Consider the following 24,060-nt stretch of genomic DNA (forward strand, 5'->3'; position numbering starts at 1 on the left):
AGCCCAGGACACCTGGGGACAGTTGGAGAGACTAGCCCAGGACAGGATACACCTGGGGACAGTTGGAGAGACTAGCCCAGGACAGGATACACCTGGGGACAGTTGATGAGACTAGACCAGGACACCTGGGGACAGTTGGAGAGACTAGCCCAGGACAGGATACACCTGGGGACAGTTGGAGAGACTAGCTCAGGACAGGATACACCTGGGGACAGTTGGAGAGACTAGCTCAGGACAGGATACACCTGGGGACAGTTGGAGAGACTAGCCCAGGACAGGATACACCTGGGGACAGTTGGAGAGACTAGCTCAGGATAGGATACACCTGGGGACAGTTGGAGAGACTAGCCCAGGACAGGATACACCTGGGGACAGTTGGAGAGACTAGCCCAGGACAGGATACACCTGGGGACAGTTGGAGAGACTAGCCCAGGACAGGATACACCTAGGGACAGTTGGAGAGACTAGCTCAGGACAGGATACACCTGGGGACAGTTGGAGAGACTAGCTCAGGACAGGATACACCTGGGGACAGTTGGAGAGACTAGTTCAGGACAGGATACACCTGGGGACAGTTGGAGAGACTAGCCCAGGACAGAGACTTCTGGAACGCTCTTCTTGTCTGCGGCTTATGTCCCAGGAGGGGCGACAGGCAAACCTCTGACCTAACACTTGCATGATCAAGTATTTTCTGGTGAAGTTTATAAACTGACAACGATCAACCAAAGACTATATATATATATATATATATATATATATATATATATATATATATATATATATATATATATGAAATATTGTTTGAACATTTCGACTGACCTTATACATGACTATTGTTACTTTTGGCTGGCGTTTAGTGGTTGAAAGTCTTGAGCTGGATGTACAGTTGGGGAGGAGGGCAAATTTAACGGGAAGGGTGGATATTATTGGGGTGGGGTGCCTCATGTTGAGAGGAGTGCATATTGTTGTGGAGGGGTGTAGATTGTTGGGGAGGGGTGTAGATTGTTGGGGAGGGGTGTAGATTGTTGGGGAGGGGTGTAGATTGTTGGGGAGGGGTGTAGATTGTTGGGGAGGGTATAGATTTTTTGGGAGGGTGCTAATTGTTGCGGAGCTCTCTGCTTTTAAAAAATGTCGTTTGGTGTAATACGTAAATTGTAAAAGTGCTACAACTTTCAGGTACACGCTACAAGGACAAATCCATCAGCGCTGCCAAGGGGGGTGGGGGGGGGGGGGGTAAAGTGTAGCAGAAATGTTTTTGGTTGCTACGGCGTACTGTAAGGGGAGATTACCACCATTACCACAGATAATTAGAACTCCCTGTCATTACCCCAAAGTTGTAATTTTATACGAGGGTAAGGTCACCTGGCTTAAGTGTTGGGGGGGGGGTGTACTACGTAAGCCCGGAGTTCGAACCCTCGGGCAGATGAGGCTCGTTAGCTGGGGACAGCCACTCTTCTAGGAGAGACAACTCCAAAATCAAACAACTGCTGTCTTGTAGTTTGTTCTTGGTTGGACAAAGGCTATGGAAGCAAATTCAAAAAGAAAAGCAAGCTGAAATCGGAGTCAATGGCCTCAATGGCGCATAAGCAGTTGACACGTAATCCTTAATTGTGATGGAAGCATGGTCGAGTCGGCAAAAGCTCATGGTTGATAAATTCGAAAAAAGTCTCGAGTTCAAACCCACTGGCAGATAAGGCTCGATCACTTCCAACACTAAAAATTAAGAACGAAGAAGAAGAACCCCAGGTGCTGGCTGTACACGATGTATTAAAAAACACGTTTTACAGGGCGGATTGTTGCTGGGGTCTAGGATGGGCTGCTTTGGTAGAAGATGATGATGTGCAATATAAAACAGTTTTTTATAATCTGTATTTAGCGAATTTTAAATTGTACAAAAAATAAACGCAATGTAGGCCTACACACGGAGATTCGAGATGGTGGATAGACGATGGATAAAGCTGAGGTTGAGCGCAACTGATGCAATTAGCCATTGAACCAAAGTAAAGTTAGACCACAGAAAAGAACAATTTGTTTCCCAGAAAAAAACTAAAGATCATTGACGTACATCACAGCAACATTTAAAATTTAAAAATAACAAAGCCCAAAATTTAGAAAAACTAAATTTTTTAAAATTTATTTTTTAAATTTAACTTGCAGTTTCAGCAACAACATATTGTCAATTTATAACGACATAAGCTTGGGGATCCTACACATATGATATAACACTGAGTGGTTGATTGGCTTGTTATATTGTTATAAGGGGTGGGGGTGGAGATGTCTCAGTGGTTGGTCCGAGTGTCGGTCTTGTGTTATATAATATGTGCGGGATCCCTCACAAAATGTAGACAACAACACGATGTAAAAACATATACAACAACAGCATGTTAAGGTGAGAAAAATGTGTTCGAGAATCGTCTGGATGGGTGGGGGAAGGAGGTGGTTGGTTGTGTTGAGATGCGGTGATGGCGTAGGGTGTCTGTACATAGTGGCTACCTTGTGGGGCGTCTAGCAAACATGGGGCGCCGATAACTGTCATCACAGGAAATTCTTATAAGGGCACATATAACCTTTACTGCCTGCACCTGCAGCTCTAGCTGTCACTGCCTGCACCTGCACCTGTCACAACCTGCACCTGACACTGCCTGCACCTGTCACTGCCTGCACCTGCACCTGTCACTGCCTGCACCTGCCTGCACCTGCACCTGTCACTGCCTGCACCTGTCACTGCCTGCACCTGACACTGCCTGCACCTGACACTGCCTGCACCTGTCACTGCATGCACCTGTACCTGTCTGTACCTGCACCTGTCACTGCCTGCACCTGTCACTGCCTGCACCTGTCACTGCCTGCACCTGTCACTGCCTGCACCTGCTCCTGCCGAACAGACTCTCCCACAGACGTGTAAAACACTTCCTGACGGTGACGCTACACAGCAGGTACCACACCGGATACACAGGGGCGTTCAGGTAGAACAACAACCGGCACCCCAGGAGGGCGTGGAGTCTCTGGAGGGGCGTCAGGGCCCAGCTTGGCTCGGGCACGGAGAGGACGATGAGGGGCAGGGAGCAGGAGCAGTAGGCTATGAGCATGGCCAGGCTGTTCCTGATGGCACTGCTCAGGCTGATGGACTCCCGGCGGAAGGACTGGCGTCGGTGGAGGGTGTGGCTGTGCTCCCGCTGGGGGGGGGGGAACAAAGGCAGGTAAGTGTGGTTATCCACGTCTGTAGTCGTATAGCTAATATTTAATTATCTTGGATAAAGAAGTTTAATTCACTCCACTTGAGATAAGATTTGTTTGGGACGTTTTTTTTTCCATGTTACTTAATTAAAATGCTCTTATTTTTAACTTATAAGGGAAAAGGGGTGTTAATAATTTTAATACTTTAACATAATTAAAATACTAATTAAAAAACGATTTGTACGATTTACAACACTCTGGAGATGGAAAAACTTAGGTTTGCAACCAGAGTTTCTTCCAGGCACCTCTTCGAACGAAATGGAATTTATATAGAAAATAAATACTTTTAACTGTGTCCGCCCACACCCCCCCCCCCCCCAAAAAAAAAAGTTCAAGTGCCACCCCCCCCCCCCCGGAGAAAAAAGTCTAAACACTGTTTGCAACCCTGTTTGTCTGTCTGTGTACGTGAGGACGATAACTTAAGTACCGTTTCAGTTAGGTTGACGAGATTTCAAATAGAGTATTACATCAAATGCGTAGTTTTCTATCAACTTTTGAGCGGTTTCCGGTAACCGGAAATGGTAGTTGCTCAAATGCTAATAACTGGAGCACCGTTTAAATTAGGTGGACGAAATTTCACATGCGTATAACCATGTAAGTGCAGGTTACATTCAAATTTTAAAATTTATCAGGTAACCGGAATTGGTATTTTACTCTTTTTTCGTGTAAACAAGATAACATGAAATCTGTCACGTGGGTCCCGTGTTACCTGTACTGTGTCACGTGGGTCCCCTGTTTACTGAAATCTGTCACGTGGGTCCCGTGTTACCTGAAGTCTATCACGTGGGTCCCGTGTTTACTGAAACCTGTCACGTGGTTCCCGTATTACCTGAAATGTGTCACGTGGGTCCCGTATTACCTGAAATGTGTCACGTGGGTCCCGTGTTACTTGAACTGTGTCACGTGGGTCCCGTGTTACCTGAAATGTGTCACGTGGTTCCCGTCTTACCTGAAACCTGAGCAGGTCAGCCCCTATGCTGATGTCTGTGAACTCTGGAGCTCTGGACTTGATGGAGGACGTGCTGGCGTTACTGAAGGTGGTGCTCAGCTGTCGCCGTTCTCCGTAGGCACTTCGGGATGGAAGGTTTCTGGGGAGGGAGGGGGGAGTTACACCACGTGATCGGGTGGAGGCTAGGTGTTGGGCTAGAATGGGGATAGGTGTTGAAGGGCTAGGTGTAAGGGGCTAGGGTTAGGACTAGTTGCTGAGGCTACATTTTGTGGCTACACCGTGTGGCTATTTCTTGTTGCTAGGCGTTCTGATAACATTTTGATTACATATTGATGCTAAGTTACCATGATTAAGTTACCTGGTGTTGTTGATTAAGTTACCAGGTGATATTGATGATTAAGTTACCAATTGATATTGATGATTAAGTTACCAGATGATGTTGATGATTAAGTTACCTGGTGATGTTGATGATTAAGTTACCTGGGGGTGTTTGTGATGAGAGATTTGGGCTGCTTTATCTCGATGTTGGTGTCGTCTAGTGAGACGGTGTTGTCCTGTTTGTTGAACACAACGATGAACTTGTCCTTGTGTTCTTTGGTCAGTGTGCTGCCCAGGTAGGAGGGGGTCCTGCAATATAGAATCATGTCACAGTGCTACCCAGGTACACACATTAAATACACATTGAGTACACTACAACACCGCTCACCTGATGGTATACTGGGGTCTGTATGACCTTGACACGGCCAAGGTCAGGTCAGTTGAGTCCGAGTGGATGTGGGGTGACTGCTGGTGGGGCGCCACACGGTTCCGCCCCACGGCCGACACGACGTTGAGGGTCCGGCAAATCCTGTGGGTCAGGGAATACCAGCTCAAGACATGCGGTTGGTCAGGGTCGGCACGGTCAAAGGTCTCGGTCGTACGGATATTGTGTGTGTGTGTGTTTGTATCGGCTTAAATAATCAAAACAAGTCGTAGTGGTGGTACGGTCATGGTAGTATAATGGTAAGGTCATGGTTAGGCCATGGTACCCTCATAGGCTAGATCATGGTTAGGTCATGGTACCCTCATAGGCTAGGTCATGGTTAGGTCATGGTACCCTCATAGACTAGGTCATGGTTAGGTCATGGTACCCTCATAGGTTAGGTCATGGTTAGGTCATGGTACCCTCATCGCCTAGGTCATGGTTAGGTCACGGTTAGTTCACCTAATCTAAAGTTCACTGACCCCTAGAGCGACTCACGTGTAATAAGCCGAGAGGATGATCCCGAGCCCCACAAAAAAGGCCATCAAGATGACAAAGGTCACGGCCACGTGTTCTCGTGTTGGGGCGTCCTTCACCTTGTTTGCATAAAAATCCCTGGCATTGGCGAGAGATGGAAATTAATTGTTTACCAGCTTGTAATTATTTTTTTGTGTGTAAGGCGTTACTGGGGTGGGACGGGGTGGGACGGGGTGGGGGCTAATCTCAGCAGGTGACAGACCAGAGTTCCTGCAAGGTGCCATTAGGGTGGTAAGACTCGCATATTTGTACACGGTTTTTTATACGACATAACGTTTGTTTAATTATATGTTGATGAGCTTCAGGTCAACCTCGGTAATTTTTTAACTTATAACCCATACAAACATATAAAACATAACTCATGCAACGTCGATTGTACACACACAAAAAACATACAATCTCAAACATTTTAAACAAGCAACCATCGCTCTATAATGGCAACCAAATCTACACATTCCTACCATACCCTACCATCTCTACTTGTGTAATCTGAACGCCACCAATGGTACCTCTACTTGTGTAATCTGAACGCCACCAATGGTACCTCTATTGCTGTAATCTGAACGCCATCAATGGTACCTCTACTGCTGTAACCTGAACGCCACCAATGGTACCTCTACTTGTGTAATCTGAACGCCACCAATGGTACCTCTACTTGTGTAATCTGAACGCCACCAATGGTACCTCTACTTGTGTAATCTGAACGCCACCAGTGGTACCTCTACTGCAGTAATCTGAACGCCACCAATGGTACCTCTACTTGTGTAATCTGAACGCCACCAATGGTATCTCTACTTGTGTAATCTGTACGCCACCAATGGTACCTCTACTTGTGTAATCTGTACGCCACCAATGGTACCTCTACTTGTGTAATCTGAACGCCACCAATGGTATCTCTAAACAAACAACGATTGTGTATGATAAAATGGGCGGCTTTGTTGAAAAAAGAAACAAATTATGGAAGAAATGCCAGGAAAAATAACCCGGACCAAACCAGCACGAAAACATATGCCGTTGCCGTGGCAACGAGTATCGATATTTTTTTTCAAGAATCGATGCTAGCACGTGCGTCTAATCATAGCGCGATGGCTTATCGTGTTCCGTTTTAAACTTTTGTTTTCCTTTTTAGCGATGTATAGGTCTACATCACACATTTCACATCACACAGCATACATCACACATCACACATCAGATATCATACATCAGATATCATACATCACACATCACACGCATGCATCAGACATTATACATCAGACATCAGACATCACACATCTCACATCACACATCACACGCATAGTCATACAGCTCTAAGAACTTATTGAATATATAAAGACCTTAACCCAGGTCAAAGACCTTAACCTAGACCAGAGAATTTAATTATGTACACATGTTTAGCGCTGAACCAATGCCAGACAACTGACCTATGTCTAAGAGTTTAAACTAAACCATCGAACAGATTACCTGCGATATATTTAAGTTTAAAATAAACTAGATAAAGTGGAGACGGGTGCCCCTTAAACTGTGTGGGTTCCTCTTGAACCTGACTCCAGCTAGCCGCAAGTAGAGCTACCTTTGTCGTCTTGTTTGTTTGTTTGTTTGTTTGTTTGTTTGTTTGTTTGTTTTTCGTTGCTTTAGAATCGTATTTACTTGTGAAAAAAAAAATTCTTATCACCTAAACTCTTCCTTTTTCTCATCTCCTTGCTAGCCTTTCATCACTTAGTTATTACATTTTCAGTAAATGAAAAACTAAAAATTCTCGTTTTTTTTCTAGCACGACATTAATCAACTTGCACCTAAAGAGCTGGGTTTGATTAGAGGGAATGAAAGAACTACTTTATCTTGCTGGGGAATCTCAAGCTTTCTATACTGTATTTTTAGTCCTTAATGTATGTTGGGTTCGCGTTTAGCACCTAACCTTTGTTCCCTAATCATTCTCTTTTGATCGACATTGGTGTTTTAATGTGGGTTTGATTGAGTTCCTTTCAAAGAAGTGTCTAGCAGAGGGCTATGTACAATAAAGCTATTGAGCTAGATCAGCACCAACTACTTTACCGTCTGAACGGATCCAGAGTTCCGAAGGCATTCTGGGAGTCTGATGAGTAGGAGAGACTGACGGTTAGACTCAACAGGGAGGAGATGACCCAGTTACACGTCACGCTGCGTGACACGAGCTGTCGTCTGCTGCGTAACGTCAGTCCTGGCTTTTTGATAGTTTTGTGTCTGAAAGTTGAAATTAGAAGTCAATTTTGGCTTTTTTGATGGTTTTGTGTCTGAAAGACAAAATTATAGGTTAATTCTGGCTTTTTTATGGTTTTGTGTCTGAAAGTCAAAATTAGAGGTATTATTGCTTAGTAGCTAGTACCATTTCGAGACGTAGAGGGAGTAGACTTTGACATTTCTTTAATATAAACGTATATAATTTGTGTTCATGAATTTTGATGCCACCATAATGTTGAAAAAAAACAATGACGTCAGTTTATCGATCTCGAATATTTTGGTTAATTAATTAAGTTTGATTGAGGCTAAAGTTTGACCGGACCAGCAGATAAAACCGCTGGAACTTTGGCCTGGAAATGTCAGGAATTTTAAACTGCTTTACCGCGTGAATAATTAATTAGACAGCGCGAGAGAAAACATGGGATGGATATTTTTGGAGACTTTCATCTGTTTGGAGTTTATAATGGTCGTTTGGAGAAATCAGTAAACAAAAATTTAATTGGTTTATGGGTTAAAATAACATTTAATTGGCAGTCATTAAGTATTGGGCGTGTAGGGAAAGGCGGTCATTAGCGAGATTTAAGATAAACAAACTCGCTTTCACGCAGGATACAGGACATTAGAGGCGATGTCAAATACAATTCACAAAAGGACTTAGACAACATCGATGTTGCTTGTAATAGCACAATGTCCTTACTAATAGTAGTTTAGGATATAGCCCAGCCTTCTATGCGAAAATATAGAATGTCCTTTTGTTTGTAGAAGCCTACAGTACATGCATTTGCTAGTACACACAAGAAAACATTCCTGAATTATACCAGCAAACTATGCTTTCACTTACACCGGCAAATGTCCTCTAAGATTTAATAGCCTATACTAGCAAACGTCCCCTCACCTGTAATAGCCTATACTAGCAAACGTGCCCTCACCTGTAATAGCCTATACTAGCAAACATCCTATCAAATAGCCTATACTAGCAGACGTCCCCTCACCTGTAGTAGCCTATACTAGCAAACATCCTATCAAATAGCCTATACTAGCAAACGTCCCCTCACCTGTAATAGCCTATACTAGCAAACGTGCCCCAGTACTGGAGAAGACTGTACTAGCAGACGTCCCCTCACCTGTAGTAGTCTATACTAGCAAACGTCCCCTCACCTGTAATAGCCTATACTAGCAAACGTGCCCCAGTACTGGAGAAGACTGTACTAGCAGACGTCCCCTCACCTGTAGTAGCCTATACTAGCAAACGTCCCCTCACCTGTAATAGCCTATACTAGCAAACGTGCCCCAGTACTGGAGAAGACTGTACTAGCAGACGTCCCCTCACCTGTAGTAGCCTATACTAGCAAACGTCCCCTCACCTGTAATAGCCTATACTAGCAAAAGTGCCCCAGTACTGGAGAAGACTGTACTAGCAGACGTCCCCTCACCTGTAGTAGCCTATACTAGCAAACGTGCCCCAGTACTGGAGAAGACTATACTAGCAGACGTCCCCCCACCTGTAGTAGCCTATACTAGCAAACGTCCCCTCACCTGTAATAGCCTATACTAGCAAACGTGCCCCAGTACTGGAGAAGACTGTACTAGCAGACGTCCCCTCACCTGTAGTAGCCTATACTAGCAAACGTCCCCTCACCTGTAATAGCCTATACTAGCAAACGTGCCCCAGTACTGGAGAAGACTATACTAGCAGACGTCCCCTCACCTGTAGTAGCCTATACTAGCAAACGTGCCCCAGTACTGGAGAAGACTGTACTAGCAGACGCCCCCTTACCTGTAGTAGCCTATACTAGCAAACGTGCCCCAGTACTGGAGAAGACTATACTAGCAGACGTCCTATCAAATAGCCTATACTAGCAAACGTCCCCTCACCTGTAATAGCCTATACTAGCAAACGTGCCCCAGTACTGGAGAAGACTGTACTAGCAGACGCCCCCTCACCTGTAGTAGCCTATACTAGCAAACTTGCCCCAGTACTGGAGAAGACTGTACTAGCAAACGTCCCCTCACCTGTAATAGCCTATACTAGCAAACGTGCCCCAGTACTGGAGAAGACTATACTAGCAGACGTCCCCTCACCTGTAGTAGCCTATACTAGCAAACGTGCCCCAGTACTGGAGAAGACTGTACTAGCAGACGCCCCCTTACCTGTAGTAGCCTATACTAGCAAACGTGCCCCAGTACTGGAGAAGACTATACTAGCAGACGTCCTATCAAATAGCCTATACTAGCAAACGTCCCCTCACCTGTAATAGCCTATACTAGCAAACGTGCCCCAGTACTGGAGAAGACTGTACTAGCAGACATCCCCTCACCTGTAGTAGCCTATACTAGCAAACATCCTATCAAATAGCCTATACTAGCAGACATCCCCTCACCTGTAGTAGCCTATACTAGCAAACGTGCCCCAGTACTGGAGAAGACTGTACTAGCAGACGCCCCCTCACCTGTAGTAGCCTATACTAGCAAACGTGCCCCAGTACTGGAGAAGACTGTACTAGCAGACATCCCCTCACCTGTAGTAGCCTATACTAGCAAACGTGCCCCAGTACTGGAGAAGACTGTTGTATGTGATGAAGATTTGGACGCCGCTGATGACTTCTGCCTTGTCGGCGGGCAGCTGGAGGGAGTTGTAGTGCAGACAGAGGGCGCAGAGCACCATGTCGGCACACAGCAGGAGGTTGTTGACGCAGATGTTCAGGAGGTGGCTGTTGGGGGGTGTCCGCAGGCTAGGGGAGTACTGCAGGTAGGAAAATGTTTGACATCTATTTAAATTCGATCTTTTCTGATTTTATCATCCCTAACCTTCACATTTCATAACCACCCCCCTACACAAAAATACACAGAGAGGCGTAGCTAGGGGGTGGGGCGCCAACCCTAAAGGGGCGCCAAACGCGTAAAGAAAAAGCTCATTCAGACCCCACACACACACACACCCCACCCCACCCAGACCTATTTAATCTAATTATTTCAACTACGGATATTTGGAAAAACACTTCTGATGTATTATTGTAAAATTAAAGTCTCACCTGAAAGTAACACCTGTGTAAATGTCACCTGAATGGGGCTCACCTTTATGAAAGTCTTACCTCTATGAAAAATTGCACGAATAAAAATCTTTCCTGAAAGTCTCATTTGTATACTCAGCACCAGCAGTATGTTGATGAGCAAGCTCACAGAAAAGTCTCACCTCTATAAGTCTCACCTCTATAAGTCTCACCTCTAAAAGTCTATCCTGTAAAAGTGTCGCTTGTATAAATGTTTCACTTCTTCTCATGTCTAACCTGTGTGAATATCTCACCTCTATAAATGTCTCACCTGTGTAAATGTCTCACCTGTGTGAATATCTCACCTCTATAAACGTCTCACCTGTGTGAATGTCTCACTTCTATAAATGTCTCACCTCTATAATTGTCTCACCTGTGTGAATGTCTCACCTCTATAAATGTCTCACCTGTGTAAATGTCTAACATGTGTGAATATCTAACCTGTGTGAATGTCTCACCTGTGTGAATGTCTCACCTGTGTGAATGTCTCACCTGTGTGAATGTCTCACCTGTATAAATGTCTCACCTCTATAAATGTCTCACCTGTGTGAATGTCTCACCTGTGTGAATGTCTCACCTGTATAAATGTCTCACCTCTATAAATGTCTCACCTCTATAAATGTCTCACCTGTGTGAATGTCTCACCTGTGTGAATGTCTCACCTATATAAATGTCTCACCTGTCTAAATGTCTCAACTGTGTGAATGTCTCACCTGTGTGAATGTCTCACCTGTGTGAATGTCTCACCTGTGTGAATGTCTCACCTGTGTGAATGTCTCACCTGTGTGAATGTCTCACCTCTATAAATGTCTCACCTGTGTGAATGTCTCACCTGTGTGAATCTCTCACCTCTATAAATGTCTCACCTGTGTGAATGTCTCAACTGTGTGAATGTCTCACTTGTGTGAATGTCTCACTTGTGTGAATGTCTCACCTGTGTGAATGTCTCACCTGTGTGAATGTCTCACCTGTATAAATGTCTCACCTCTATAAATGTCTCACCTCTATAAATGTCTCACCTCTATAAATGTCTCACCTCTATAAATGTCTCACCTCTATAAATGTCTCACCTGTGTGAATGTCTCACCTGTGTGAATGTCTCACCTATTTGAATGTCTCACCTCTATAAATGTCTCACCTCTATAGATGTCTCACCTGTGTGAATGTCTCACCTCTATAAATGTCTCACCTCTATAAATGTCTCACCTGTGTGAATGTCTCACCTGTGTGAATGTCTCACCTGTGTGAATGTCTCACCTCTATAAATGTCTCACCTCTATAAATGTCTCACCTGTGTGAATGTCTCACCTGTGTGAATGTCTCACCTCTATAAATGTCTCATCTCTATAAATGTCTCATCTGTGTGAATGTCTCAACTGTGTGAATGTCTCACCTGTGTGAATGTCTCACCTGCGTGAATGTCTCACCTGTGTGAATGTCTCACCTCTATAAATGTCTCACCTGTGTGAATGTCTCATCTGTGTGAATGTCTCACCTGTGTGAATGTCTCACCTGTGTGAATGTCTCACCTGTGTGAATGTCTCATCTGTGTGAATGTCTCACCTGTGTGAATGTCTCACTTGTGTGAATGTCTCACCTCTATAAATGTCTCACCTGTGTGAATGTCTCACCTGTGTAAATGTCTCACCTCTATAAATGTCTCACCTCTATAAATGTCTCACCTCTATAAATGTCTCACCTCTATAAATGTCTCACCTATGTGAATGTCTCACCTCTATAAATGTCTCACCTCTATAAATGTCTCACCTGAGTGAATGTCTCACCTGTGTGAATGTCTCACCTGTGTGAACGTCTCACCTGTGTGAATGTCTCACCTGTGTGAATGTCTCACCTATATAAATGTCTCACCTCTATAAATGTCTCACCTGAGTGAATGTCTCACCTGTGTGAATGTCTCACCTGTGTGAATGTCTCAACTGTGTGAATGTCTCACCTGTGTGAATGTCTCACTTGTGTGAATGTCTCAACTGTGTGAATGTCTCACTTGTGTGAATGTCTCACTTGTGTGAATGTCTCACCTGTGTGAATGTCTCACCTGTATAAATGTCTCACCTCTATAAATGTCTCACCTCTATAAATGTCTCACCTCTATAAATGTCTCACCTCTATAAATGTCTCACCTGTGTGAATGTCTCACCTGTGTAAATGTCTCACCTCTATAAATGTCTCACCTCTATAAATGTCTCACCTCTATAAATGTCTCACCTCTATAAATGTCTCACCTCTATAAATGTCTCACCTATGTGAATGTCTCACCTCTATAAATGTCTCACCTCTATAAATGTCTCACCTGAGTGAATGTCTCACCTGTGTGAATGTCTCACCTGTGTGAACGTCTCACCTGTGTGAATGTCTCACCTGTGTGAATGTCTCACCTATATAAATGTCTCACCTCTATAAATGTCTCACCTGAGTGAATGTCTCACCTGTGTGAATGTCTCACCTGTGTGAATGTCTCAACTGTGTGAATGTCTCACCTGTGTGAATGTCTCACTTGTGTGAATGTCTCAACTGTGTGAATGTCTCACTTGTGTGAATGTCTCACTTGTGTGAATGTCTCACCTGTGTGAATGTCTCACCTGTGTGAATGTCTCACCTCTATAAATGTCTCACCTCTATAAATGTCTCACCTCTATAAATGTCTCACCTGTGTGAATGTCTCACCTGTGTGAATGTCTCACCTGTGTGAATGTCTCACCTCTATAAATGTCTCACCTCTATAAATGTCTCACCTGTGTGAATGTCTCACCTCTATAAATGTCTCACCTCTATAAATGTCTCACCTGTGTGAATGTCTCACCTGTGTGAATGTCTCACCTGTGTGAATGTCTCACCTCTATAAATGTCTCACCTCTATAAATGTCTCACCTGTGTGAATGTCTCACCTGTGTGAATGTCTCACCTCTATAAATGTCTCATCTCTATAAATGTCTCATCTGTGTGAATGTCTCAACTGTGTGAATGTCTCACCTGTGTGAATGTCTCACCTGCGTGAATGTCTCACCTGTGTGAATGTCTCACCTCTATAAATGTCTCACCTGTGTGAATGTCTCATCTGTGTGAATGTCTCACCTGTGTGAATGTCTCACCTGTGTGAATGTCTCACCTGTGTGAATGTCTCATCTGTGTGAATGTCTCACCTGTGTGAATGTCTCACTTGTGTGAATGTCTCACCTCTATAAATGTCTCACCTGTGTGAATGTCTCACCTGTGTAAATGTCTTACCTCTATAAATGTCTCACCTCTATAAATGTCTCACCTCTATAAATGTCTCACCTCTATAAATGTCTCACCTATGTGAATGTCTCACCTCTATAAATGTCTCACCTCTATAAATGTCTCACCTGAGTGAATGTCTCACCTGTGTGAATGTCTCACCTGTGTGAACGTCTCACCTGTGTGAATGTCTCACCTGTGTGAATGTCTCACCTCTATAAATGTCTAACCTCTATAAATGTCTCACCTGTGTGAATGTCTCACCTCTATAAATGTCTAACCTCTATAAATGTCTCACCTGTGTGAATATCTCACCTGTGTGAATGTCTCACCTGTGTGAATGTCTCACCTCTATAAATGTCTAACCTGTGTGAATGTCTCACCTGTGTAAATGTCTCACCTGTGTGAATGTCTCACCTCTATAAATGTCTCACCTCTATAAATGTCTCGCCTCTATAAATGTCTCACCTGTCTCAATGTCTCACCTGTGTAAATGTCTCACCTGTGTGAATGTCTCACCTCTATAAATGTCTCACCTCTATAAATGTCTCACCTGTCTGAATGTCTCACCTGTGTGAATGTCTCACCTCTATAAATGTCTCACCTCTATAAATGTCTCACCTGTGTTAATGTCTCACCTCTATAAATGTCTCACCTCTATAAATGTCTCACCTCTATAAATGTCTCACCTGTGTGAATGTCTCACCTCTATAAATGTCTCACCTCTATAAATGTCTCACCAGTGTAAATGTCTCACCTCTATAAATGTCTCACCTCTATAAATGTCTCACCTGTGTGAATGTCTCACCTCTCTAAATGTTTCACCTCTATAAATGTCTCACCTCTATAAATGTCTCACCTCTATAAATGTCTCACCTGTCTGAATGTCTCACCTGTGTGAATGTCTCACCTCTATAAATGTCTCACCTCTATAAATGTCTCACCTGTGTTAATGTCTCACCTCTATAAATGTCTCACCTCTATAAATGTCTCACCTGTGTAAATGTCTCACCTGTGTGAATGTCTCACCTGTGTGAATGTCTCACCTCTATAAATGTCTCACCTGTGTAAATGTCTCACCTGTGTGAATGTCTCACCTGTGTGAATGTCTCACCTGTGTGAATGTCTCACCTGTGTGAATGTCTCACCTCTTTAAATGTCTCACCTCTATAAATGTCTCATCTCTATAAATGTCTCACCTGTGTAAATGTCTCACCTGTGTGAATGTCTCACCTGTGTGAATGTCTCACCTGTGTGAATGTCTCACCTCTTTAAATGTCTCACCTCTATAAATGTCTCACATGTGTGAATGTCTCACCTCTATAAATGTCTCACCTCTATAAATGTCACACCTGTGTGAATGTCTCACCTGTGTAAATGTTTCACCTGTGTGAATGTCTCACCTCTATAAATGTCTCTCCTAATGTCTCACCTCTATAAATGCCTCACCTGTGTGAATGTCTCATCTGTGTGAATGTCTCACCTCTATAAATGTCTCTCCTCTATAAATGTCTCACCTCTATAAATGTCACACCTGTGTGAATGTCTCACCTCTATAAATGTCTCACTTGTGTGAATGTCTCACCTCTATAAATGTCTCACCTGTGTGAATGTCTCACCTCTATAAATGTCTCACCTCTATAAATGTCTCACCTGTGTGAATGTCTCACCTGTGTGAATGTCTCACCTCTATAAATGTCTCACCTCTATAAATGTCTCACCTGTGTGAATGTCTCACCTGTGTGAATGTCTCACCTCTATAAATGTCTCACCTCTATAAATGTCTCACCTGTGTGAATGTCTCACCTGTGTGAATGTCTCACCTGTGTGAATGTCTCACCTGTGTGAATGTCTCACCTGTATAATGAGCACCAGCAGAATGTTCAGGAACAAGCTGACCGCCGTGTTGACCACCAGCACCACCGTGGCTGACACCAGCAACACGTCCGTGTACGTCACCACCTCCTTCGTCACATCCGCTTTCGTCACGGAGGTCAAGGTCGAGTTGACCGCACTGAAGGTCGTGCCGTTGGCATTGGTCGGCATTCGGAGCGCGCATCAACGGGCTGTAGAACGTCTTGCCTCACGAGGGCAACCTCACAACCTCATGGTAGGGCAGGAGATCTGAAACAAGGATCTGTTGACAACACCGTGTATGATTGTATACATATGGAAAAATGTTTGGACCCCTCCCATGACCAATTCCTGGCTACGCCACTGGTCTGTCACTATATAAAGTTTAGTTTACTTCGGTCAAACAGATCCAGTTCGCGACCAGAAGAATAAAAGAGTTCGGAAAATAAATCGATAATAGGTGTGCATGGTTGACAAAGATTTGTGGGTGAATGCTAATGAAACCTAATTTCGATAAGTCAGTTCTGCAGCCAATCACCGTGATGCGATAAATTCGAAGATGTTTCGTTAAGGCTGGTCTGTTGTTGTTGGTTGTCTTGCTGTTTTGTTAGTTGTCTTTTGTTGGTTGTCTTAGTTGGGTGTCTTAGTTGGGTGTCGTGTTGGGTGTTTTTTTTTTTGTTGGGTGTCTTGCTGTGTTGTTGGTTTTATCTCACCGAAAAATGGCCTAATGATTTTATTGAGCAACGTGTCTACCTATTGATCTACTTCTGTCTCTAAAAAAAAATATTCATGTTAGGGTCCAGTTATTTTAATCAACTCTAGCCTTGTAATTAACCGAACACAGATTTAATCATACGCATCTGTAATTAGTGAGTAACATCGCTTTATTTTTCACAATGCTAACCATATTACAACTCATTAATTAGTTTTCCTGGCGATAATTGATTGCTATGACAGGGAACAGTTACCTCCCCGTAGATCAACCAGCAAGTAGTTGCGTCCCTTTATCAACTAGTCTCCCCTTCCTCACAGGGCCCATTAAACATCAGAATTAAATTGATAATGTCTGTGTCTCTTTTCTTTAACGAACTATTTGAATTAATATTTCTGAATTCGGTTTTTTTCGTTGTTGTTTTTTTTTTTAAACTTAAACTGTATGTGAAAGACAAACATTTTCGTTTCGTGGCAAGTTCCACAGAAAACTTTGACAATTAAATCTTGACCTTAAGCTCTGGCACTCTCAGGTAAACAAACACATCACGATATCAGGATTACGTAAACAAACTCACCTGAATGAGAAAATCACCTGAATGACAAATTCACCAGAATGACAAAATCACCTGAATGGCAAAATCACCTGAATGACAAAATCACCAGAATGACAAAATCACCAGAATGACAAAATCACCAGAATGACAAAATCACCAGAATGACAAAATCACCAGAATGACAAAATCACCTGAATGACAAAATAACCAGAATGACAAAATCACCAGAATGACAAAATCACCAGAATGAGAAAATCACCTGAATGACAAACCACCTGAATGACAAAATCACCAGAATGACAAAATAACCAGAATGACAAAATCACCTGAATGACAAACCACCTGAATGACAAAATCACCAGAATGACAAAATCACCTGAATGACAAAATCACCAGAATGACAAAATCACCAGAATGAGAAAATCACCTGAATGACAAAATCACCAGAATGACAAAATCACCAGAATGACAAAATAACCAGAATGACAAAATCACCTGAATGACAAAATCACCTGAATGACAAAATCACCAGAATGACAAAATCACCAGAATGACAAAATCACCAGAATGACAAAATAACCAGAATGACAAAATCACCAGAATGACAAAATCACCTGAATGACAAAATCACCAGAATGACAAAATCACCAGAATGACAAAATCACCAGAATTACAAAATCACCTGAATGACAAAATCACCAGAATGACAAAATCACCAGAATTACAAAATCACCTGAATGACAAAATCACCAGAATGACAAAATAACCAGAATGACAAAATCACCAGAATGACAAAATCACCTGAATGACAAAATCACCAGAATGACAAAATCACCAGAATGACAAAATCACCAGAATTACAAAATCACCTGAATGACAAAATCACCTGAATGACAAAATCACCAGAATGACAAAATAACCAGAATGACAAAATCACCTGAAAGACAAACTCACCTGAATGATAAAATCCCCTGAACGACACACAAATACCTGAATGACAAACCCACCTGAATGATAAAATCACCTGAACGACAAACGCACCTGAAAGACAAACTCACCTGAATGATAAAATCACCTGAACGACAAACGCACCTGAAAGACAAACTCACCTGAATGATAAAATCACCTGAACGACAAACGCACCTGAATGACAAATTCACCTGAATGGCACACAACCCACCTGTGCCACTCACCCGTACGTCTGCTCGCTCTCGGCGCTCTGCTCGGTCGATGAGCGACTGGCACAACGGTCGTTCTGTCAGGATGTCACCCGGACAATACCGTCACTGTCACGTGGCTGGGTTCATCGACGTCTGCTGGTGTACACTGTCGTCTTCTCATGTACACTGTCGTCTGCTGATGTACACTGTCGTCTGCTCATGTACACTGTCGTCTTCTCATGTACACTGTCGTCTTCTCATGTACACTGTCGTCTGCTGGTGTCCTCTGCTGGTGTACACTGTCGTCTGCTCATGTACACTGTCGTCTGCTCATGTACATTGTCGTCTGCTCATGTACACTGTCGTCTGCTCATGTACACTGTCTTCATTAGACCGCAGTGGGTAACTTAGAATTCTAAACTCATGTCGTTTGTCTAAGTATAACTCTAATTTATTTTTAAACACTCACAATATGTCTTTCTATCCCCATCTGTGCGTGGATGTGGTCTAAAATGTCACAAATTTAACTAAAGTTCTAATTTTTAGTCCAGCTTGTGAATTTTAGCTTTTCATTACGCAAGCTATTTAAGTGTTTCATTATAACCTCATATATTTTTACGTGGCATTTTTCGCTAACTTCGCAGCTTTCCCGAAGAAATGCCTGAAAGAAACCCTGATTGAGACCTACCCCAAAAAGATGAGGCACACCTGGAGTGGAGGTGAGATGATAGCACACGACAGGGGACTCTGGAGATCTGTGGATAGCGGCCCTAAACCCAGCAGAAGTGACCCATAAAGAATGAATGAATGAATATTTCAGTTGAAGCTAATGGACTGGCATCTAAAAATAGCCCAAACAATGTCTGACACCACATTTTATGGTGATGTCACGTGTCCTAGTTTCCTGTCCCCCACCCACACCAAAACTTCCACACAACCACACAATCAGCTGTCAGTTTTTTACCTAGTCTAACTCACCATCTGTTTGCTTCTTGAACTAATCAATTCTTGTGTGTTAAAATCATTCAGTTTTGAATTTCATTTACGCGCCTTCAAATAGATATCAGTTTCAGTAGCTGGCGTGACCTTTTGACCTTTTGTTGCTTGGAAAATCGATGTTTACTTCTCATGTTTGTTTCCTTGTTTAGATTTTATTCCCATTGAGTTGGCGGTTAAGTCGTGTTCACATTTGGTTTTTATTCCCATTGAGTTGGTGGTTAAGTCGTGTTCACATTTGTGTTTTATTCCCATTGAGTTGTTGGTTAAGTCGTGTTCACATTTGTGTTTTATTCCCATTGAGTTGGTGGTTAAGTCGTGTTCACATTTGGGTTTATTCCCATTGAGTTGGTGGTTAAGTCGTGTTCACATTTTGGTTTATTCCCATTGAGTTGTTGGTTAAGTCGTGTTCACATTTGGGTTTTATTCCCATTGAGTTGGTTGTTTAGTCGTGTTCACATCTGGTACTAGTATTTTAAAGGGTGGGGGGGGCAGAGGCGTAGCGACCCCTCCCGGCGCCCGGGGCGAACTTTCAGTTTGGCGCCCTCCCATATATATATATATATATATATATATATATATATATATATATATATATATATATATATATATATATATATATATATATATATATATATATATATATATATATATATATGCGTGTGTGTGTGTGTGTGCATGTGTGTGCGACAGTCTGGCAAAAAATTAAAAATTACGCTGATTGTCGTTCCCTAAAATTTCACTGGACGCCAATTAAATTCCCCTTAACATGCCGAAACGAAAGAAGTAGAAAATCAAAAGAGCTTAGAACAGTGGGCTCCATCGAACCCGAGAGGTTCGGTAATTCAGTCTTTGGGCTTCCGCGGAGGCCAAGACACACAGCCGACCTATATGAATCATGATCGGATTTTGTCATTGTGGACGATACTACTATTAAGAGGGGTTCGGTGATTACGCATATAAAACTGGTTGGGTTCGTTTTTCCAAAAAAGTAAGAACCACTGCTTTAGAGTGTATTTTGTAGAAGGTGCAAGCCTTAGTTGGTCTACTTTTGATCGTATCTTTAGAATAATTTCGATAATAGTAGGCCTATATTACAATTTTGAATTATAAGTTAGGTTGAACAAAGTAATAATCAGTACAATACACTAATTCTCTTCTCTCTAAAAATTTTGTCAAAGAGTGTCGGTTCCAATCCACCCGCTCCGACAGTCTGCTATTTTACTGATCTGATAGCTATACAAGAATCGGTTATATTTATTTCTCTTTAATGCAGATCCAGGCAAGATATAATGCAATCAAGTAAAAGTATCTGATCAAGTTGAGAGAATCGTAAGAATCGTACAAAGAACTAGTCGCGTTATTACTTAGCAAAACTGGGTAGTGAAATCGTACATTAAGTGTTAATACAATTGATTTCTTTTCTAATGTTAAAAAAGTTATCTAGCAACCGATCCAGTTGATTTCCTACGATTTTTGTTGGTGAAAAAGGGCCTCACTATCTTGGACAAATAAGTAGAGCGGATTTTAAACGTCACTAACTCTTTTTTGATGTTACAAAATCGTAAAATACGCTTTAGTACAATGGGTATCTTTTCTGAGTGATATTGGTTATTTATTCCTTAATCCGGTGTGAATTTTTCCGATTTTAGTCTTCGAAAAAGCGCCCCCCCCCCCTCCTTATCTAGGAAAGCGGATTTTCCTGTCACTGTTTCTTAAATATATACGTTTTACAGTTACACAATCATGGTAGAAAACAGTTAAATCAGTATGCAAAGGCTCTCAGCCGTTAAATTTCTTTATTTTGACTGTTTATAATTCAAAACTGCAGCTTAAAATGAGATTTTAATTTTTTTTTCTACCCCTTTTGGCGCCCCCCTAGGGTCGGCGCCCGGGGCGGCCGCCCTCCCCGCCCTCCCCTAGCTACGCCTCTGTGGGGGGGGGGATTTTATTTCTCTCTACAGTTCCTTGTGCCATGGCGGGGGGGGGGTGTAATGTTGATGTTTTCTCAGTGAATTTTCAACTTCCGGATCTAGACAATATCAGGAGTCTGACAGAGATAGACAGTGAGAAATGGAATGGGGAGGGGTTTAAAATGATGTTACAGTGGGAGGGGGGTGGCAATGTTCTAAAATCACGAAGTCATTTTTGGACTAGCCTTAAATGTTTGGATAACTTTATAGACACCGTAGGCCGCGGTCAATGACGGAGAACTGACAAGGTCGGGGGGGGGGGATGTCGGGCTGACAAGAGGGGTCGGAAAACTGTAGCTCAGCGGTTGTGCCATATGCTAAGAATGAGAACACACATCGGCTAGGACTGTCCTGAGATTGGCACCACAGGGCAAGAGATAACAAGAACAGCCAAAAGAAACTTAGAGAAGACCAATGGAGAAAGAGTTGAAGGAAAGAGACGATACCAACAGGCAGAGGTTCTAGCTAGAGACAGGATGAAATAGTGCCTACTGGTTGATGTCTCGTGTGCCAATGGGCGTTGGGAGATGATGACTTTCATTGGTCAATTTAAAACATCCCTTTTATTCAAAAACAAAAAATGTATTTACAATAGCAGCTGTTTGTTGTTGTTTTTATTGGGGTATTTTTAATTCGTTTTTTGTTTTTTTTATTCGTTTTAAATTGTTATTCCTAAATTGTTTTTTTTTATTGTTCTATTAAAGTGTTCAGTGTGTTTACATTTGTTTATCTGAATCTTTGATTACCCACATCTTTAACGTCAAGACATCTAGGTACCGCCCAACTATTTAAAAAAATTAATTTGATTTTTTTTTTGTTCAATATAGCTGTGATGGTTGTCAGACTGAGCTTGATTAAAGACCCCCCCCCCCCCACCCCCACCCCTACAGCTCGACACGATAAGACTGTTTCACATCAGATCAATATTTAGTCCGTTTGTTTTTAGACTTTTTTTTAGACTTTTTATATTAATTTTTATCAATTTAGATCAATATTTAGTCCGTTTGTTTTTAGACTTTTTTTTAGACTTTTTATATTATTGTTATCAATTTTGATCAATATTTAGTCCGTTTGTTTTTAGACTTTTTTTAAAATAATTTTTATAAATTAAAATCAATGTTTAGTCCGCTAATATTTAGACTTTTTTTAGACTTTTTATATTATTGTGATCAATTTAGATCAATATTTAGTCCGTTTGTTTTTAGATTTTTTTAGACTTTTTATATTATTGTTATCAATTTAGATCAATATTTAGTCCGTTTGTTTTTAGACTTTTTTTAGACTTTTTATATTGTTGTTATCAATTTAGATCAATATTTAGTCCGTTTGTTTTTAGACTTTTTTTAGACTTTTTATATTATTGTTATCAATTTAGATCAATTTTTAGTCCGTTTGTTTTTAGACTTTTTTTTTAAATTATTTTTATAAATTAAATTCAATGTTTAGTCCGCTAATATTTAGACATTTTTTTTAGACTTTTTATATTATTGTGATCAATTTAGATCAATATTTAGTCCGTTTGTTTTTAGACTTTTTTTTAACTTTTTATATTATTGTTATCAATTTAGATCAATATTTAGTCCGTTTGTTTTTAGACTTTTTTTAAAATTATTTTTATAAATTAAAATTAATGTTTAGTCCGCTAATATTTAGACTTTTTTTAGACTTTTTATATTATTGTGGTCAATTTAGATCAATATTTAGTCCGTTTGTTTTTAGATTTTTTAGACTTTTTACAATATTGTTATCAATTTAGATCAATATTTAGTCTGCTTATATTAAGACTTTTTTTAAAATTATTTTTATCAATTTAAATTAATGTTTAGTCCGCTAATATTTAGACTTTTTTTAGACTGTTTATATTATTGTTATCAATTTAGATCCATATTTAGACCTCTAATATTTAGACCTCTAATATTTAGACCTCTAATATTTAGACCTCTAATATTTAGACCTCTAATATTTAGACCTCTAATATTTAGACCTCTAATATTATTTCAAACAGCACATGCGCGTTTAGTTAACCGGCCAACACGTTTTAAATAGAATCAGGAGAACTTAACTCACTACATGAAAACTGGGCCAACCCAGTCACGTTACAAAAATAATTAGCTTATAATTATACAATATAACTAAACAGGAAACAATAGTTGTATTTGTTTTCTAAAAGAGACCAAGGTCACAGGTTGTAAAATTATATATAAAAACTGAATCCAGAAATCCGTTCAGTCCGTGAATGTCACTAATGGCACAACTTTTCTTTTAAAACAAGTAAACAAACTCACATTGAGCTTTCTCGTGTCTCTAGTCTCTAGAACAGCTGAGATAAAATCCCACAGGACATCACGTGATCACCTGGACGGTCCAGTGGCCCATTCACGTGTACCTCGTCAAACCCAGTCGCCACATCTGGCCAGAGGCCGGCCATGTCAACGTGAGCAGACGATGGCTCTCATCACTCAGAAAAATCGATACCGCCCCACGGGTCACGTGGTGTAATGTAAACAAGACCAACCCAAACAATTTATTTTTACCCGGCCCCACAGCAGCGGGTAGGATGACAGACAGAATGACTTATGAACTACATCAACATGAACATTGCCTTAGTGTAGCTGTGACAGACAGAATGACTTATGAACTACATCAACATGAACATTGCCTTAGTGTAGCTGTGACAGACAGAATGACTTATGAACTACATCAACATGAACATTGCCTTAGTGTAGCTGTGACAGACAGAATGACTTATGAACTACATCAACATGAACATTGCCTTAGTGTAGCTGTGACAGACAGAATGACTTATGAACTACATCAACATGGACATTGCCTTAGTGTAG

The 24,060-nt window shown here is 41.6% G+C and overlaps 1 protein-coding gene across 1 annotated transcript; it reads right to left on the reverse strand.

Annotated features, from left to right (window-relative positions):
* Positions 1-2,803: 2,803 nt before the first annotated feature.
* On the reverse strand, positions 2,804-23,661 carry LOC131946449 (uncharacterized). The gene is made up of 9 exons (XM_059307219.1): positions 23,506-23,661; positions 15,827-16,093; positions 10,202-10,425; positions 7,518-7,685; positions 5,427-5,543; positions 4,893-5,033; positions 4,667-4,813; positions 4,187-4,325; positions 2,804-3,176 (listed from the first exon to the last, which is right to left on the reverse strand). Exons 2-9 carry the CDS (start codon positions 16,013-16,015, stop codon positions 2,856-2,858), a joined length of 1,446 nt encoding a protein of 481 aa, XP_059163202.1. The 5' UTR covers positions 16,016-16,093; positions 23,506-23,661; the 3' UTR covers positions 2,804-2,855.
* Positions 23,662-24,060: the final 399 nt, after the last annotated feature.

The sequence above is a fragment of the Physella acuta genome, unplaced genomic scaffold, assembly GCF_028476545.2.
Source record: "Physella acuta isolate Inbredline_101_S28 unplaced genomic scaffold, ASM2847654v3 ptg000561l, whole genome shotgun sequence".
NCBI classification, from domain to species: Eukaryota; Metazoa; Mollusca; class Gastropoda; family Physidae; genus Physella; species Physella acuta.